The 19,939-nt window shown below is 41.9% G+C and overlaps 2 protein-coding genes across 7 annotated transcripts in view; one reads left to right on the plus strand and one right to left on the minus strand.

Moving 5' to 3' along the window:
• ttc39c (tetratricopeptide repeat domain 39C) overlaps positions 1 to 11,534 on the plus strand; it is a 187,097-nt gene extending 175,563 nt beyond the window's left edge. The window contains exons 25-28 of the mRNA XM_072257499.1: positions 358 to 402; positions 4,571 to 4,624; positions 8,694 to 8,739; positions 9,898 to 11,534. The gene's annotated coding sequence lies outside the window, so the exon portion shown is untranslated. The remainder of the gene's footprint in view (positions 1 to 357; positions 403 to 4,570; positions 4,625 to 8,693; positions 8,740 to 9,897) is intronic.
• The window catches only part of LOC140197511 (oxysterol-binding protein-related protein 1-like), a 344,662-nt gene continuing 325,833 nt past the window's right edge, over positions 1,111 to 19,939 (minus strand). For all 6 annotated transcript variants that reach the window (XM_072257540.1, XM_072257558.1, XM_072257530.1 and 3 more), the window contains 2 exons: positions 19,403 to 19,493; positions 1,111 to 2,389 (listed from right to left, as the gene is read on the minus strand). In XM_072257540.1, the coding sequence (XP_072113641.1) occupies positions 2,287 to 2,389; positions 19,403 to 19,493 (194 nt within the window). In that variant the 3' untranslated portion in view covers positions 1,111 to 2,286. The remainder of the gene's footprint in view (positions 2,390 to 19,402; positions 19,494 to 19,939) is intronic.

The following is a 19,939-nucleotide window of genomic DNA, read 5'->3' on the forward strand; positions in this document are numbered from 1 at the left end:
TTGATATAATTATGTATGGAATTATCTGTGATTGACATGCAAATCAGAGACTTTCACTGTCTCTTTGTACATGTGATAATAGTAAACCAACATAATATTTTGTAGTGGTGGTTCCCTACGTGTAGAAGCCTGCTGAGGATGGTAAGGGCATTGATTACAAGAAAGGTGGAATATGGAGGGGAGAGAGATTAATTAGTTTACTTGAATTTTAAAACAATTTAAAATTTTTGGGAACATATGAAATCATGTCAGTGAAGACTGATATGTAGATGAAATATATCCATCATACACTGTACCCCTCAGATCTAGTTATTAAACTGATAAACTAACATCTCTAAATCTGGAATGTTGTTTCAGATGCACAAGCTGAATCCCGCCACAGTGGTTTAGGGAAATTTAAATGTAAGTGATTAAAAATACTATATCCTTAAATATCTGGTATCAGATTACTGTAACCTGTCCCAGAATGTTAGTGAACCACTTATTTTAATCTGGTATAGTATTTGACCCTCCCCCTGCCCCAAAAAGAAATAGTTGATGCTGTGCTGAGTCAGTATATAGTTGTACAGTACAGAAACAGGCTCTTCAGCTTAATGAGTCTATGCCCACTAAGCCATCCACCTTTCTTCTTCCTATTAAAGTGCATAATCTCAGTTTCCAAAGCTGTATCCTTGTCTGGGATAATCTCTCTCCAATCTATTCCTCCCCCTTCATTAAATAACTTGCTCTCTCCCAATTCTGGCAAAGTCTTGGATCTGAAACTTACTCTGAACACAGATGTCATTTCACCTACCAGCTGTTTCCTGTATGTTCTGTTTTAAATTTGGATTTCCAGCATCTGAAGTTTTTATAAATGTAAATATCAAGTTTTTGTAAAGCCTTTATTTAGCAATAACATTTTATACAATTACATTAAGTGACAAAACAGTTGTTAAAATCCAACAGTGTTACCCTTCCAGTAGATCTGACCTATAAACTAGATACCTAGAAATATGTTTTCTTCAAATTCAATCTAATACACCACTAGTGAAAATGGTAACAGTAGACATAGGATCCCAAATCTATCTTGCATTCTTCAGAGATGAAAATATAGGAAAAAAAGCAAGTATGTGAACAATCCAGTCAGGAGTTTAATTAAATTCAGTGTCATCAACTGCAATGCATCATGTATGTGAAATGTGCAGAAAGCTTAACAATGAATTCTACTTATTTTTGTACAAACATGATAATGTGCAACCGAAAAGCACGCCAATTGTCAGTGCCAATAATTGTAGTATTTCGCAATTGATTTATGAAGGCCAGATCAATTGCAAATCCACAGAATAGATTTTTTTGTATAGTGGAAGTGTTTTGTCCAATCCATTAACAGTGCACAAAACTAGTCATAATTTAACTATAAATATTGCAGTTTTAACAGTTTTGTTGAAGATTTCAGGAACACAAGTTCTGATGTACTGTACAAATAATTACAGAATTCTCTTTACACATTTAGCAACACAGCTTTTCAAACTGGGGTTGCAAGGCTTGCTATAGCTTTGAAACTTCCGAATAAAACACTACATGTCGTCATATTCAAAACAAACATTAAATAAACAAAAACCATGGAAATGAAGCTGGAGCACATTGCACAAAGGTAAAAATACCTTTCCACTTCCATGCAAACACTTCTGGAGTGAAAGGTTCATGAGTGAAGGACTGAACAAGGGTTCAGGTTACTAAATCACTGAAATATTTCAAATAATGGGTGATTTATGCAATCTAAATGGGAAAATATACTGTTTACAAAACAGTTCAATAGAGGTTGCTACTCTATAATTAGTTTTCATCCATCTCCAGAACAGATCTGAACAAGAGCAATATTCAGTCCAACTTGCATCATTTGAAATACTGTAACTTTAGAATGATTAAGTCAAACTAGCGTGATTAAGTAAAAACAGTAAAGTTACCATATAATCATCTGTCTCTAAAGTCCACAGGCCAGTTATGCTCCCATATTGCCTTACGTGAAACCTGCCAGAGGTAGCTTAAGAGTTTTATGCCAAGGCATGTATAGGTTTCAATAATCATTCAACAGCTGGAGAAGACAGTCACAAGTACAAGTTTGTCAATGTGATGTTCTCAGTAAGAGACTGCTATTGTACATACTTGGCAGTACTTAAAAACTCTCAAAGAACATTTGTATTGTAAGAAATAAATTTGCATTGGTTGAGGTTTACTGATTTAAAATTTTCTGCCCTGAAACTTGCTTGCAGCAGTAAGAGATGCTGACAAAATCAATCTGCTGTGTTAATAAATATCACAGCACTGTGAGTAATTCCTGTCCCAGTACCCTCCTGAGTACAGCCAGTCTGATGCTCCAACATAAGGATTGGTCCCTTGATGGAACCACCTGTTAACAGATTGAAAATTACAGAGCATGAAAATCCAAAATAAAAACTGCAAATGCAAAACTCTTAAATAAAAACAACCAGGAAATGTTGGAAACTTTCAGCAGAATTAAGTAGTTTATGTGAAAAAGCCGGACAATGAAGTTGAATAAAAAAGCCATGATTAAATAGCAGAGCAGATTCGATAGGCCAACTGGCCCAATTCTGCTCCTGTATATTATGGTTGGAGATCCTTTATCTAGACCAGCAAAGAATTCTTCCTTAGTTGTGGTGAAGTCTTGCACCTGAAAAATGACTCCATTCACCTTTCCACAGATGTCGCCTGAACTGCTAAGTTTCCAGTATTTTTCTGTTTACTTTTAATACATGGGAGAATGCCTCTGAATACTGTGCAGCTGATGTTACAGTGGCATGCAAAAGTTTGGGCACCCCTGGTCAAAATTTCTGTTACTGTGAATAGCTAAGCGAGTAAAAGATGAACTGATTTCCAAAAGGCATAGTTAAAGATGACACATTTCTTTAATATTTTAAGCAAGATTACTTTTTTATTTCCATCTTTTACAGTTTCAAAACAACAAAAAAGGAAAAGGGCCCGAAGCAGAAGTTTGGGCACCCTGCATGGCAGTACTTAGTAACACCCCCTTTTGCAAGTATCACAGCTTGTGAACACTTTCTGTAGCCAGTTAAGAGTCTTTCAATTCTTGTTTGGGGGATTTTCGCCCATTCTTCCTTACAAAAGGCTTCTAGTTCTGTAAGATTCTTGGGCTGTCTTGCATGTACTGCTCTTTTGAGGTCTATCCACAGATTCTCGTGATGTTTAGGTCAGGGGACTGTGAGGGCCATGGCAAAACCTTCAGCTTGCACTTCTTGAGATAGTCCATTGTGGATTTTGAGGTGTGTTTAGGTTCATTATCCTGTTGTAGAAGCCGTCCTCTTTTCATCTTCGGCTTTTTTACAGACGGTGTGACGTTTGCTTCCAGAATTTGCTGGTATTTAATTGAGTTCATTCTTCTCTCTACCAGTAAATGTTCCCCATGCCACTGGCTGCAACACAAGCTCAAAGTATGATCGATCCACCCCCGTGCTTAACAGTTGGAGAGGGGTCCTTTTCATGAAATTCTGCACCCTTTTTTCTCCAAACATACCTTTGCTCATTGCAGCCAAAAGGTTCTATTCAAAAGCTTCAAAGGAACATCTAACCTGTGGACTGATGAAGTTAAAATAGAACTTTTTGGCCGCAATGAGCAAAGGTCACACATCACACCGTCTGTAAAAAACGCCGAAGATGAAAAGAGGATGGCTTCTACAACAGGATAATGAACCTAAACACACCTCAAAATCCACAATGGACTACCTCAAGAGGTGCAAGCTGAAGGTTTTGCCATGGCCCTCACAGTCCCCTGACCTAAACATCATCGAGAACCTGTGGAGAGACCTCAAAAGAGCAGTGCATGCAAGACAGCCCAAGAATCTCACAGAACCAGAAGTCTTTTGCAAGGAAGAATGGGTGAAAATCCCCCAAACAACAATTGAAAGACTTAGCTGGCTACAGAAAGCATTTACAAGCTGTGATACTTGCCAAAGGGGGTGTTAACTAAATCCTGCCATGGAGGGTGCCCAAACTTTTGCTTCGGGCCCTTTTCCTTTTTTGTTATTTTGAAACTGTAAAAGATGGAAATAAAAAAAGTAATTTTGCTTAAAATATTTAAGAAATATGTCATCTTTAACTTTATGCCTTTTGGAAATCAGTTCATCTTTTACTCGCTTAGCTATTTGCAGTAACAGAAATTTTGACCGGGGGTGCCCAAACTTTTGCATACCACTGTATGAAAGAGGTGAAGCTGCAGCTCAAACCACACTATTTCTTGCACCAAGAACTTTGTTTTGCTCATTCCAATCCATTTGACCTACCTCACTTTTCAATTCACAAATATTTGCATACATTGAAAAGCCTACAGAACTTTGAAGAATGCAGTATATAAAGAACAGACCATTAGGTCAGGAGTGCTCAATACATGAGTTAATGGCCAAATATGACCTTGGAGTAGCTCCTGGCTCATTAACAGAGTACCAGCTTCTTAACCAGCATGCAGAACAATTTACTGGTTAATGCACAGATGAATGGAAAATACAACTTCATGATTAGGGATTTTACACCAATTAAGTCTGCTTCTGTTTTACAGAATCCGGCCTTCCTCATGCAGCACATTTAAGAAAATATATAGAAGATGAGCTCGGTAACTTTTATTTCTGATGGGATTTAACTGTTGTATATGGTTACTTCCTGTGCTGTGTTTTGTCCTGTGATATCTATCCTGCATATTAAAGGCTCCTGTGCATCTGGCATTAAACTGAGTAGTTTCCCATCTTGTTGGTAGGCGACCTTTTTTCTCCTATTTCTATTCAATTGGTTGGACCACAATAAGTGCAGTTGTGCATTTTGTAGGTGTGGATGATTTCACACGTTTGCATAATAAATCAACGAAGTCCCACACTACCAGGTTCAAGAATATCTACTTCCCTTCAACAATTGAGCAAGATTCTGTTCTGACCTCTAGAGGCACTGTTTGCTTTGGATGAACATAATTTCCTTTATGGAAATTTTTTTTATATCAGTTCCTGCATGTAAGATTTCATTAAGAAACCCTGAACGAAGGTAATGGGGTGATTTTTGAGAAGGTATTTAGCTCACTGTATAGCTTTGTATATAGGTAGAGTGAAAAGATAACTTGTCTTCAAAGGCACTGCACGATAAGTCAGCTTCTGACCCAAGCAACATCAATCGCCAAGACCTGGAAGTTGTGTGGCGTGTTGACTGTGTCACTGCGACACTAACAAATCCACAATTAGCATAGCTGCAGCACAAGCTTACGCTACAGCTGAAACAGCAAGAAATAGAGCAGCTTATGGTAAGCGCGAAGCTGAGATGTAAATGGAGAAAGCTTGCACAGACATGAAGAGAGCACACGTAGAGGCTACACTGTGCACTCAAGAAAGGGCATGAAGCTGAGGCTCCCTCAGCAGAGGCAAAGGTATATGAAGCAGCAGCTGAGTCTACAACCAGTATCAGTCATGCTTTGCCATCACAACAGCCAATGCAGCTTACTAAAGAGTATGTCCAAATGCAATTTGGCCGTAAAAAGACAGTGTTCCAGCTCTGCAAGTAGAAGCTACCTACACCACACAGCCAACATGTCTTTCACATGGTTCCGGTTATGGTAGCCCTATCTACACAAATGTGGACAGATTGAATTTCCATCCATCCCAGGACACACATTTGGCAAACTAGCCTCCACACTGCCCTCATTCATGAGCTGCAGGTGCATTAGATTTTGCATAGTATCTGGCTCATCAAGATCTAGTCACAGCAGGACTAAAAGTGTTTGACAACCAGTCGTATGTCCTGGAAGTCAAGCTTTTGCAATGCCGTGGAAGAACAAAGTCTCAAACCTAGTGAAGAGCTAGACCTCTGTAAATGGCTTGGTAGGCAGTCACTGCAACATGCAACAAGGGTTAGGGCAGCACACATTAATAATCCAGCTAAGGGTTTGTAAATGCTGTGACTCCAGAGCCAATGGAAGAATCTCTTCAGCAGACTCAACAATTTTCCAAGGCTCTCAAAGAACCGCAGGAGCTACTGGAGCTTGCAGATCTGTTGTTGGAACTGCAAGTCCCAAACAAACAAGGGTTATGTATTTGGAAACAACACACATCAAAGTTGCTGGTGAACGCAGCAGGCCAGGCAGCATCTCTAGGAAGAGGTACAGTCGACGTTTCAGGCCGAGACCCTTCGTCAGGACTAACTGAAGGAAGAGTTAGTAAGAGATTTGAAAGTGGGAGGGGGAGGGGGAGGGGGAGATCCAAAATGACAGGAGAAGACAGGAGGGGGAGGGATGGAGCCAAGAGCTGGACAGGTGATTGGTAAAGGGGATATGAGAGGATCATGGGACAGGAGGTCCGGGAAGAAAGACGGGGGGGGGGGGGACCCAGAGGATGGGCAAGGGGTATAGTCAGAGGGACAGAGGGAGAAAAAGGAGAGTGAGAGAAAGAGTGTGTGTATAAAAATAAATAACGGATGGGGTACGAGGGGGAGGTGGGGCATTAGCGGAAGTTAGAGAAGTCGATGTTCATGCCATCAGGTTGGAGGCTACCCAGACGGAATATAAGGTGTTATTCCTCCAACCTGAGTGTGGCTTCATCTTTACGGTAGAGGAGGCCATGGATAGACATGTCAGAATGGGAATGGGATGTGGAATTAAAATGTGTGGCCAGTGGGAGATCCTGCTTTCTCTGGCGGACAGAGCATAGGTGTTCAGCAAAGCGGTCTCCCAGTCTGCGTCGGGTCTTGCCAATATATATAGAAGGCCACATCGGGAGCACCGGACACAGTATATCACCCCAGCTGACTCACAGATGAAGTGTCGCCTCACCTGGAAGGACTGTTTGGGGCCCTGAATGGTGGTAAGGGAGGAAGTGTAAGGACATATGTAGCACTTGTTCCACTTACAAGGATAAGTGCCAGGAGGGAGATCAGTGGGGAGGGATGGGGGGGACAAATGGACAAGGGAGTCGCGTAGGGAGCGATCCCTGTGGAAAGCAGGGTGGGGGGGAGGGAAAGATGTGCTTAGTGGTGGGATCCCGTTGGAGGTGGCGGAAGTTACGGAGAATAATATGTTGGACCCAGAGGCTGGTGGGGTGGTAGGTGAGGACCAGGGGAACCCTATTCCTAGTGGGGTGGCAGGAGGATGGAGTGAGAGCAGATGTACGTGAAATGGGGGAGATGCATTTAAGAGCAGAGTTGATGGTGGAGGAAGGGAAGCCCCTTTCTTTTAAAAAAAGGAGGACATCTCCCTCGTCCTGGAATGAAAAGCCTTATCCTGAGAGCAGATGCGGCGGAGACGGAGGAATTGCGAGAAGGGGATGGCGTTTTTGCAAGAGACAGGGTGAGAAGAGGAATAGTCCAGATAGCTGTGAGAGTCAGTAGGCTCATAGTAGACATCAGTGGATAAGCTGTCTCCAGAGACAGAGACAGAAAGATCTAGAAAGGGGAGGGAGGTGTCGGAAATGGACCAGGTAAACTTGAGGGCAGGGTGAAAGTTGGAGGCAAAGTTAATAAAGTCAATGAGCTCAGCATGCGTGCAGGAAGCAGCGCCAATGCAGTCGTCGATGTAGCGAAGGAAAAGTGGGGGACAGATACCAGAATAGGCACGGAACATAGATTGTTCCACAAAGCCAACAAAAAGGCAGGCATAGCTAGGACCCATACGGGTGCCCATAGCTACACCTTTAGTTTGGAGGAAGTGGGAAGAGCCAAAGGAGAAATTATTAAGAGTAAGGACTAATTCCGCTAGACGGAGCAGAGTGGTGGTAGAGGGGAACTGATTAGGTCTGGAATCCAAAAAGAAGCAGAGAGCTTTGAGATCTTCCTGATGGGGGATGGAAGTATTCAGGGACTGGACATCCATAGTGAAAATAAAGCGGTGGGGGCCAGGGAACTTAAAATCATCGAAAAGTTTAAGAGCGTGAGAAGTGTCACGAACATAGGTAGGAAGGAATTGAACAAGGGGGGATAAAACCGTGTGGAGGTATGCAGAAATGAGTTCGGTGGGGCAGGAGCAAACTGAGACAATAGGTCTGCCAGGACAGGCACGTTTGTGGATCTTGGGTAGGAGGTAGAAACGGGAAGTGCGAGGTGTGGGAACTATAAGGTTGGTGGCAGTGGATGGGCGATCCCCTGAGCGGATAAAGTCGGTGATGGTGTGGGAGACAATGGCCTGGTGCTCCTTAGTGGGGTCACGGTTGAGGGGTAAATAAGAGGAGGTATCTGCGAGTTGTTGCTGTGCCTCGGCAAGGTAGAGGTCAGTACGCCAGACTACAACAGCACCCCCCTTATCGGCGGGTTTAATAATAAGATTAGGATTAGTGCGGAGGGAGTGGAGAGCTGAATGTTCCGAAGGAGTAAGGTTGGAATGGAAACAACGTGTGGTGAAGTCGAGATGGTTGATGTCCCATTGGCAGTTAGCGATAAAGTGATCCAGAGCAGGCAGAAGACCAGAGCGGGGTGTCCATGAAGAAGAGGAGGGTTGAAGATGAGAAGGGGTCATCGGTGGGGGTGGAAGAGTCCTTGCCGAAGAAGTAGGTTCAGACCTATGTATTTATTTGGACCGAGTTTCTTGGATACAGCAAGAGGAATAAACCCTAATGGGAGGAAATACCAAATAACAGTGCAAGAACAGTGGGTAACTGTAGATTTCAAGTATAAAATAAAGCATCATGCCCACTATCTGCCATTTTCATTCTTTGTAGAATTCATCTGCCGCCATGGAGAAATGCAAGATACTCTCAACATCAGGTAACAACTCATTCAAAGAGAGGTGTCCAGCAAAAGCATGGAAGACAAAAGCCTCTATCACGGTCCACAAAACTTAAGTAGAAAACTCAATCATGAAACCTAAGAGAGAATGCTCTGTCCATAAGAAACCTCACCCCTTAAGGAAATCCATAGGATTCAGAGAAAAAAATGCTTGCAGACCAAAGGCACTTTCTAAAGGAGCACTCAATATGTTTCAAATATTGTGCTTCAACTGCACAATAAGCAAAAGCCTGTGAAGCTATCATACACTGCACTGAGTGCAAAAGGAAGCCAGCTGAGCATCCATCAGATGTAACTGCTTCTTCATGCACAGAGGTATGCAGGAAAGGGTTCCAAGGCAAACTCTGCTCTAAAATATGCCAATATCTACCCAAAAGTAGAAAAAAAAAGGCAAATGTGATCTTGGATGATCAGAACTTTGTGTTATTGGCAAAGTCAACATTCTGACACGTTCACTATTCTGTTTCCCCACACACCCAAAAGACATGTTCTGGAACATCAGAAGTTTTCAGGGAGAAAAGCCAGTGGATTTGTCATGGAGTCAGTAAGGAAGGGAGTCTGCTTACCCTTACCAACCCTCAGTGTGTGACCATCATTCCCAACAACAGGGGTGAAATCCCAACACCTGAAGCTGCACAAAGGCCATTCACATCTTAAGGATATAGCTGTCAAAATTCCTCCACTTAACTATTTTGCTGAGATTCTCCTGTTGCTTGGCAGAGACACCATCCATACACATAAGGGATGTGGACAATGCACCTTTATACCCAATGACTGGATCTGGGTTGGGTTATGGTGGGTGAAGTCTGCCTCAGTGGTGGTCCTCAGCCCATTGACAGCACATGAAGACTAATGTCATGGAGAATGGGTGCCCAACCCATTTCAGACCCTGTGAGAATAGGCCCTTAGTTGACTCATGTCCCACATTGAGAAGAAAACCAGAAATGAAAGCTCTTGGAGAGACTCTTCAGGTACAATCATGCTGAGTTAGCACCTTTAACAGATCCCAACAAGTAAAATTAGTGTTTTCCAACTTGTGTTTATTCCCCCCCACCCCTGAAACCTGCTCAAATATGAAATGTCTTTGACTCAAGTGCGTGGTTCAAAGTTGTCTCACTGAATGATGTGCTCTTGCAGGGTGCAGACCTCAGTAACAGTCTGCTTGGGGTGCTCATGAGCTTCAGAACTAAGTCCATCACAGTGATGGCAGATGTTTGACAAATGTTCCACAGCTTCCTAGTGAGAGAGGATCATTGAGACTACCTGAGACAACTATCAAATGGACAACAAGATTCTGGAGTACTGCATGTATTTGGTAACTGCCCCTCACCAGCTGTGACAGTCTATGGCCTTGAGAGGACTGTGATTGAGGGAGAGAAGGAATTCAGGACTGAAGCACAGAGATACATAGAAAGACATTTCTATGTTGATGGTCTTAAATCATTTTCTAGTGCTGAAGAAGCAGCGTGCTGAAAGCAGTGCAAGATTTGTTGGCACAGTCTAGTCTCAGACTGCTAAGATCGCATCCAACAGTGTTGATGTCATACAAGACTTCCCATCTGAAGATCTGGCAAAGGTTGACAGAATTTTGATCTTGGACAGGAAACCCCTCTGATGTAGTGCAGTCAGGGCCTTGGATGGGAACTCGTTACTGACACCCTTACTCTCCAGGTCTCTGATACCAAAAAACTCTTTATGCATCACAGCATGCTATCGACTATCAACAGTCTATTTGATCCTCTTGGATTTGCTGCTCCAGTTAGTATCCAGGGATGCCTCATGTTAAGAGAGAAGCATCAGCAGTGACCTTCTTCCCTTCAGGATCTTAACGGTTTGAAGATTCCAAAACCTACACAACAATTCTGCTATCTATGGTAGAAAGAGCTCTGTATCTTCTGTGATGCATCAACTAAAGCCATTGCTGATGTTGCATACCTGAAGGTCACAGACAATACTGGATATAGTAAAGTTAGATTCATCCTGGCCAGGGCAAAACTCACTTTAGAGGTAACTCACCCAATCGTCATTCTGGGTAAGCATCATGTTACCTATCTGCTCATTGGACATTACCATAAGCAAGTACAGTTTGTCATCAAGGATGACATTTTCAAAGTGAGAACGGTTAAAGACTGTGGACTAAGACCCCGAGTCTCTGAGACTATTCTTCTTTTGCCAAAGATTTAATGAAATGATTATCTGACTTTTAGTTTTAGTAGTCAATTTTGGTGTCTTACGGATGTCGGGCAAGATGTGTTCTGACCTCTAGAGACACTCTTCGTTTTTTATGAGCATGATTTCCCATACGTAAGCTGTTTTTTTTATATCATGTCCCACACAGGTTAATTTGGATTTCAACTTAAAGCACATGGTGAAAAGACATCCATCTTCATCAACTTTTCATTTACTCTTGAAACAGCATTATCTTTTTGCAAGTAAGATCTCCCTAAAAACCTTGAATGAAGCTTCGATCGTGGATGATTTTTGAGAAGGTGCATAGCTTTGTATGTACACACTGCAAGGGCAGTAGAGCACCATGATCACTTAGCACTACAATGGACTTGATTTGCATTTTGTCCTAATTGTGCTCTTTCTCATAAAAATGTGTAATTTATGCTTAATTTATGAATTTTCTTGTGAACATCATGCCTCTGATGCTATGTGCCTGTGATGCTCCTGAAATTAACTTTTTCATTGCACCTGTGCATGACAGTAAACTCTAATTTAAGTGAACCTGAAATTAATCCGCTACAAGCTCCTGTCAAATGGGAATAATAAATCTGTTACATATTTAACAAATTGTGCCGCATTCTTCAAATACGTAGTGTATCACTGCTTGATAAACAATACAAGTAAAATTTATTAAACCAAGCCAGATAATAAATCTATTCCAATTTGCCGTAAAGAATGCATCACAGATGATTTAACAAGGAACTCATTATCTAGGCATGCTGGTCTCTCAAATCCTGGAAATGGGCCACAACATACTGTTAGAGAAAATGTATCATACTGCCAGCTTAGATGTAGTTAGGTAATAAAAGTACCACATACACGAAAAGGCAGTTAGCATGCTAGTGGCTGCAATTCTGGATTCTCAATTTGAATGCTTTCATTTCAAGGTGCATAAATGACCAAACTGTACATTTTTGATCACCGTTACAGGAAAGATGGGATTAAACTGGAAAGATTTAGAAGGTTGTTGCCAGGCCTAGAGGCCTGAGCTATAAGGAGAGGTTGGCCAAATTGGATCTTTATTTTTTGGAACATAGGAGAACAAGGAGTGATCTTACAGAAGTGCTTAAAACCAGGAGGCATAGTGGATGGCAACAGTCTTTTTCCCGGCATAGGGTAATCTAAAACCTTGGAGGCAAAGGTTTAGAGATTGTGTGGAAAGATTTATAAGGGCCATGAACAGCAACTTTTTTTAATGCAGAGGGCAGTGAATACATGGAATGAACTGGTGAAGTAAGTGGTTTTGGTGCATAAGTAGTGCATCATTTGAGAAGCACATGGAAGGGCGGGTCTGAAAGGGAGATGTGCTGAACACAGGAAATTGAGACCAGCTAGGTAGGCACATGGTCAGTATGGACCAAAGGGCCTGTATGCTGTGTAGCTACATGATTCTTAACACATCTGCTATCAGTGTGGGCTCATATATTACAGCATGTGAATAGAAAGTCTAAACATCCTGAAGAGAGAGCCTATTGTATAGGAACATTTAACTACAACAACTTTTTTAAAGCTATTATTTTAAAAGGGTTCACTTCCACCCCAGTGACTATGCTGAGAAACATTCTTTGGCTGGTGCCCACGTCCACTAGAATTCATTTTGGTTGTGTGATTCTGAAAGGAGCTTTTTGGTAAAATGCCCACAGTTTATCCAGTCACTGCTTTCATCTTCAGCCAACTTTTCCTGAGTATCAGGTAACAGGTGCTGATGTGGTAGGCAAGTTTTTATCTGACTGATTTTCTGCTATTATGCATAGGAATTCCCATCAAACACTGTGAATTTGCCTCAGTGGCTGAATGAGATATGCAGGTGTCCTGAATTGATCCCGCACTATCCAGAACAACCCAAATCTACTGAGAAAGCATTTTCATCTTTTTCTCATGGTAAGGACACCAAAAGCAAGTGGGCATGGGTTTTAGGTGAAAGGAAAGATTTTTAAGGGGTTGAAATTTTTTTTACTCAGAGTGGTTGATGTTTGGAACACAGTGACAGCAGTGTAATCAGATACAAATTCTACATTTCAGAGGCACTTGGACAGACACTTGAATAGGAAAGGCAGAGGCGAATATGTTCCTAACACTGACAAATGGGATCTGTGGAGATGGAATTGACATAGCCATTTCTGTGCTATATCCTTTTCAGCAGTCAGGGCATCAAGAGTAGGAGCTGATGCAGTTGTGAGTAGTGTGTATAGTTTTGATCACATAGTTTTAGGAAACATGTTAAACTGGAAAGAGTACAGAAAAGATTTGAGGATGTTGTCAGTACTGGGGGCGGGGGGGGGGGCTTGAATTATAGGGAGAGCTTTACCAGGCTATGTCTTTTTATTCCTTGAAATGTAGGGGGAATGAGGGGGCAAACTTATAGAAAGGCACAGCAAGATGGGTGTTAACAGTATTTGGCCACTAATATACAGGATACTATGTTTTACTAATTTCCGTCACAATCTTACATAAAGTCATGCAATATAGACCCAGGTCTCTCTGATAACCTTGTAACGCAAACACCCAGATTACACACTTCCTTTTGAGAATATAAAAACTGAAGAAAATGTAAAAGCAGCTTCTAAGGGTGATTCCAAAACTGAGAAATTAGCAGAAAATACTGAATATACTGCAGTTAATTTATTTGTTCTGGAAAGAGTAAGCCATCTTTAAAATTCTGAAAGGAATTTCGCAGAGTTGATATAGATACAGTAGATTCCAGTTAATTAGGACACATACCTTTTGGCCCAATTAAACAGCTGTCTCAATTAGCCTAAGTGTTATGGAAATAGTTAAAAGGTATAAAAAAAGGCAAGCTACCATTTAACTGAGTAATAATTTATGTATTTAAATGAAATACAGAGCAAATGAAAATACTACTAATACCTCTACAGTGCTATAAAACTTGCTGGAGGAATTCATCTGCCATGTTCTTTTGATTAATTGTAAATGAACAAATCAGCACAGGCACCTTAAGCAGATAATGATAGATTGCCTTTATGCAATGCTTTAAATGATTACATCCTCCAAATCTACGTTTTCATTTAAACATTCAAGATGATTGTTGGTACCTTCCAATTCTTCATAATTCCTAACTTGCTGAAGTAGTGAAATAGTGTCAGTTTCACCCCAGTCGTTTCTGGATTCTCTAAGTCTGAATGCTTGAAACCACAGTGAGTAAAACAGTTTGGAGTTGTCTACTACTTATTTCTTGCCAGCTATCAGTGACAAAAATAGCTGCTTTTTGAACACAAACACATACAACTGAGACTGTTTAAAAACTGATTGCTCTAAGCACGGTGTGGTGTCCAAGATCATACAAGTGCACCCGACTGACGCTAGTTAGAAACTGCTCAGCAACAGTCTTCTGCTCAGTTAAGTGGCATAGTGATCCTAATAAATGAAGGGAATTCTGGATATTTTCTCAGTTTAGTTTTTGTTAAAAGCTATCCCAAATAAATGTCTGCCCCAATTAACCAGAATCTACCGTACTTGAAATTGTGAGAATTAACCAAAGCGAAGACCCATAATGTCAGGAATACATCCAGTGGGATAGTTAGGAGAAACTTCTCCATCCAGATTAGTGATTAAAATGTGGGACTTGCTGCCACAAGGAGTAGTTGAGATGAGTAGCAGAGATGATTATAAAGCTGGGTAAACTTGAGGGTGGAACAAAAAAAATATACCCTTCCTGACTAGTGTCTTGATCTGGCCAGCCTCCAGGTGTGGTCTAACCAGGGTTTTGTGTAATTCTGGCTAGAAGGTCTTAGGACAAACTGTGTGTACAAGCAGATGGAGCAGGATGGGAAGGTTTTTGTGTGTGACAGCTATAACTGTTAAAAAAAAGTCAGGCCACACTTGGAGTGTTGTGTGCAGTTCCTGGTCATACCATTATAGGAAAAAAGTGGAGACTCTGGAAAGGGTGCAGAAGAGACTGAGGGAAGACCTAATGGAAGTTTTTAAAATAATATGAAGCATAGAAAGGGGGGAAAGAATTTTATCCCCAGGGTAGAAATGTCCAACACCAGAGGACATGTTCTTAAAGTTAAGAGGGGGAAAGTTTAAAGGTAATGTGAGGGGCAAGATTTTTTTAATACAGAGAGTGGTAGGTGCCTAGAATGGGTTACTAGGGGTAGAAGTGGAAGCAAGCAATTGGGTGAAATTTAAGAGGCTGTTGGACAGACACGTAAATATGAAGTGAATGGAGGGATATGGATGATACTGAGGAGGGCATTTGGTATAAATTGGTATCCAGATCATTACAACATTGTGGGCTGAATGGCCTTTCCAGTGCCATACTGTTCAGTAAGTTGGACTGAATGGCCTGTTTCTGTTATTTAATTTCTCCACAAATGAGAGCCTTTTAAATGTGACCTGCACTGACAAACTCCATTAAACAGTGTGTCATTTTTCACTCAAAATTTAACTCAAATCAGGGAGCATTTTGAAACCAAATGGACGTCATTTTGCAGTTTGCCATTTTGATGGGTAGGATGAAATATTATGTCAATCACCTCTATTCTTCAATAAGGACTGGTTTTGGTCAGGTCTATTTTGAGTAAGTGTGGCCATACATTTCGTCGAGAATTAGGTTTGGATTGTAGTGTTCATTTCAAAAGTTGTGAATGTTAATCCAAGCATTTAAAACACAGCAAACAATGTGCAAACAAGCCAAACCTGGGCCCCTCTGCCAACTGGTTCCTTTGGGGGTAACAGTAGAGAGAAGCAAAGATCGTTAGATAACATTTGAAACATTTGACCATTTTTCTGCTGAACAGGCAAGCAACACAAGTTCAAACCTTCAAATGTTTGAATAAAGAAAATCTAAATTGCAACTTTGGATGTGTGATGAAAGTTAGAGTCCTTCCGAGTGGATGTGATGAGGTATTCAGCAGGTACTCTGGACTCAGATTGTGCTAAGTAGTATGCATACTTCAGGTCCAGGTTCAAGGTTAATGCGACATTGGTCACAACAACATTAAATCTACATATTCATGTCATGAATATCAAATCACATTATCATATTTTCATATGACATAAAGGTTTCCTGCTCGTTCACCATCTCACTCTGAGACTCTTGAATGGGCCTATTAAAGGATAAAGATGAACCTGATCTCCCACCTCATCGTGGCCCTTGCACTTCATTTGTGTATCTGCACTGCTCTCTAACAGTAACAAATTTCACAGTATATGTCAGTGATTTCAATATTCTGTTCTCCTTTTGTAACTCCTCGATGTAAACCAATTACCCCATTTATTGCCCTGTAACCCACTCTCCCACAGGCTCATCAACCTCTTGATTCTCTCGTTACCTAGCTAGACTAATGGTACATTACAGTTAACCTACAAACCAGCAAGTATTTGGGATGTGGGAGGAAACTGGAGCTCCCAGGGAAAGCCCATGCAGTCACAGGATCGATGTGCAAACTGCACATAGGCAACGCCAGGTGCCAAGAATGTATCCAAGTCTCTGGAGCTGTAATGCATGCCCTGGTATGCTACTGTAACAGCCTGGTTTCTATAAGATAAATTACAGCTTAAGAACACAATAGGGGCAGGTCACTCAAGCCTGCCCCACTATTCAACAATGATCATGGTTAATCTACATTGGCCTCAACTCCTCTAATTGAGGAAAAACCTTTTCACCCAGAGAGTTGTGGATCTGTGGAATGCTCTGCCTCAGAAGGCAGTGGAGACCAATTCTCTGGGTGTTTTCAAGAAATTGTTAGATAGAGCTCTTAATGATAGTGGAGTCAAGGGATATGGGGAGAAGGCAGGAACGAGGTACTGACTATGGATGATCAGACATGATCACAGTGCATGGCGGTGCTGGCTCAAAGGGCTGAATGGCCTACTCCTGCACCTACTGTCTATAATACAGCCAGAGTTGTAACAGCATAGAAAAAGGCACTTTAGCCATTGCTGACCATCATGCCTATCTATACTAACTCCATGCACTCTGCTCATTTATGTACCTGTCCAGATACCCTTTAAAGACCTTAACACACAGGAGCAGAATTAGGTCATTTGGCTCATAAGGTCTGCTCTGCCATTCCATCACAGCGGATTTATCATTCCTCTCAACCCTACTCTCCTGCCTTCCCTGACCTTTGAGGCCCTTACTAATCAGGAACCTATCAACCTTTGCTTTAAACATACCCAGTGACTTGGCCCCCTCAGCCCTCTGTGGCAATGAATTCCACAGATTCACCACCCTTTGGCTAAACAGAGTCCTCCTTATCTCTATTCCATAAGGACAGATGTTGCTACTGTTCTTGTCTCCATCACCTTCTCATTCTAGATATCAACCACTCGGAAAAGTTTACCCTTCAGATCAGCTTCAAACCTACCCCCGCTCATGTTAAAGCTCTGCCCTTGCTTTAGTCACTCTTACATGGAAAAAGACTCTGGCTATCTATCCCATCTGTACAGCTCCCCAAAATCACGCTTGCCTTGTTTGGGACTCTCCACCAGTGAAAATATCTCAACAAGTGTAGGAACTGGAGAAGGTAATATAAAACAGTACAGTGCAGGAAGAGGCCCTCAGCACTGACCACGATGCCGATCTAACTAACCTCAAGAGCCTGCAGATGTACAAGTCTGTTAATGCATCTAAAAATAAATCAAACCCGAGCACGTTATACTGCAAAGCTGTGTTGCACTTTGGGAAGAGACATCAGGGTAGGGTTTTCATGAACTGTAGCGCTTTGGGAAGCACTGTAGAATAGAGGGGACCTAGCAGTGCTAGTTTATGGTTCCCTGGGGCTGGTGTGACAGGTAGATAGGCTGGTGAAGGCGGCTTTGGCGCAATGGCCTTCATCAGTTGGGCAGTAAGTATCACTCACAACACGCTGGAGGAACTCAGCAGGTTGGACAGCATCCGTGGAAACGATCAGTCAATGTTTCCACAGATGCTGCCCGACCTGCTGAGTTCCTCCAGCATGTTGTGAGTGTTGCTTTGACCCCAGCATCTGCAGAGTACTTTGGGCAGTAAGTATAGATTTTGTAGTTGTAAGGGGGTTTCGATTTTTATGTTACTGCGGAGGCTAATTAAAATGGCGTTTTTGTTATGTTAATCTGGGGAATGCGGCTTTGTTGTGCTTTAACGCTGAGAAAGTTTGCGCTAGCAGCTTGTTGTGGTTTAGAGGGTGATAAGAAATACGTTATTAACCAATTGGGATAGTTGTTATGTTTTTGGTGTATTTGAAGATACTGTATGCGCGGGGTTTTGGGGCAGAAGGCGGGAGGGTGAGACAGAGGATGGACGAGGTGCTGTGAGTCCGCTAACGGGGTCGGACCCCGAGCGGGACGTTCGGCGAGGAAAGGAGACGGAGATGGACTCGTATGGAGCGTCTGGTCGACCACCGTTGTTGGTCCCAGGCGGCCGGTCGAGGTGGTCCGAGGGGGTCGCAGGGTGAAGAAGAAGGTCCTTGAGCTCCAACGGTTTTTGTGCACGAAGAGATTGAACTTTGATAAGTGTGGCGCCTTTTATTTTCCTTTTATATTTTATTCTCTTTTAATTATATAGTTCCAGTAATATCTATAAACTGTAAATCATTTAATTGCATCTGGTGTAATGTCTGTTATTTGGGCGGGGTGGGGTACCTCACACAGCATCCACACAAACGAATTACCCAGTTTGGCGGGGCCGAGGCTGTTTCCCTAGACGACAACGAGCCGAGCGACCCTGAGGGTGGCCAGGGGGCTACATAGTGTTATGTCACAATTGTATAAGATATTGGTGAAACCATATTTGGAATATTGTGTTCAGTTTTGGTCACCCAGCTAAAGGAAATATGCCAATAAGCTGGAAAGAATGCAGAGGACACTTATGAAGATATTTGAGGGACTGAGTTATGGAGAGACATTGAGCAGGTTGGGACAATTATTTTTGGAGCATAGGAGAGTGAAGCGTAATTTTACAGAGGTGTATATAATTATGTGGAGCATAGGTAGGAAGAAAACATTCTTTTTCCTTAGGATGGGGAATCAAGAACTAGAGAGCACAGTATTGAGGTGATGGAAGAGATTTACTAAGAACTTGAGGGGCAATGTTTTCATCCAGAGTGTAGTCCGTATCAAGAACAAGCTGCCTGAGGAAGGTACATTAACACAACATTTGGACAGGTATATGGATAGGGAGAATTGACAGGGCTATAAGCTTATGAAATTTACAGATGGGCATCTTGGTCGGCATAGACCAGTCAGGTTGAAATGCCCATTTCCATGCTGTCTGACTCTAACATACAGGATGGCAATTACTTCAAGTCATCAACACCAATATGTACAAACACTATTTGAATCCTAACACACTAAGGATCCACACTCAGTATAAAGTTGGATTTAATACAAATGTAGGGGAGAAGGTCTTAATTCTCTCCTTAAGCTTCAATAATGACTAGGTCATAAAGCAAGAAAATTCAATACTAACTTAATTTTCCATTCAGTGTCTGTCTTGGCTTGGTGTTTGCGAGCAGCTCTTTGCTTTTCTTCCAATCTCTTCTTTTCTTCACTGGCTAAATCTGCAGAACAGGAACATTCACATGGGCTCTCACAGTAAACAAAAGGGAGCTGCAGATTGAAGGAAAATGAGTGCCCCCCAACTCTAGTGCTCAATCTTTCAGCAATTACCCATTCGTCTCATGACAGCACCAAACAGGATAATGAAAAAGGCAATTTTCAGCTCTTCCACAGGTAATTGCCACTTTAAATACAGTCACTTTCTGTAAACAACTATGTTAATGCTTTTAATTCTCCTGAATTAATTAACTTCTAACATGGCTGTGCATACAGATCACTGCTGTGACACACAGAGGGGGAGATGATGCTCCTTTGTTCCAGGTGATCCAGTTGACAAGATTACTGCTAATGTTACTGTAACAAACCAGTTCTTCGAATGCAGGAGAATCAGGGGCATCTTTATAGAGTGTACATACTGTAATCAAAGAATCACCTTCAAAGGGCAACA

Source organism: Mobula birostris, chromosome 1 (assembly GCF_030028105.1).
Source record: "Mobula birostris isolate sMobBir1 chromosome 1, sMobBir1.hap1, whole genome shotgun sequence".
Taxonomy (NCBI): domain Eukaryota; kingdom Metazoa; phylum Chordata; class Chondrichthyes; order Myliobatiformes; family Myliobatidae; genus Mobula; species Mobula birostris.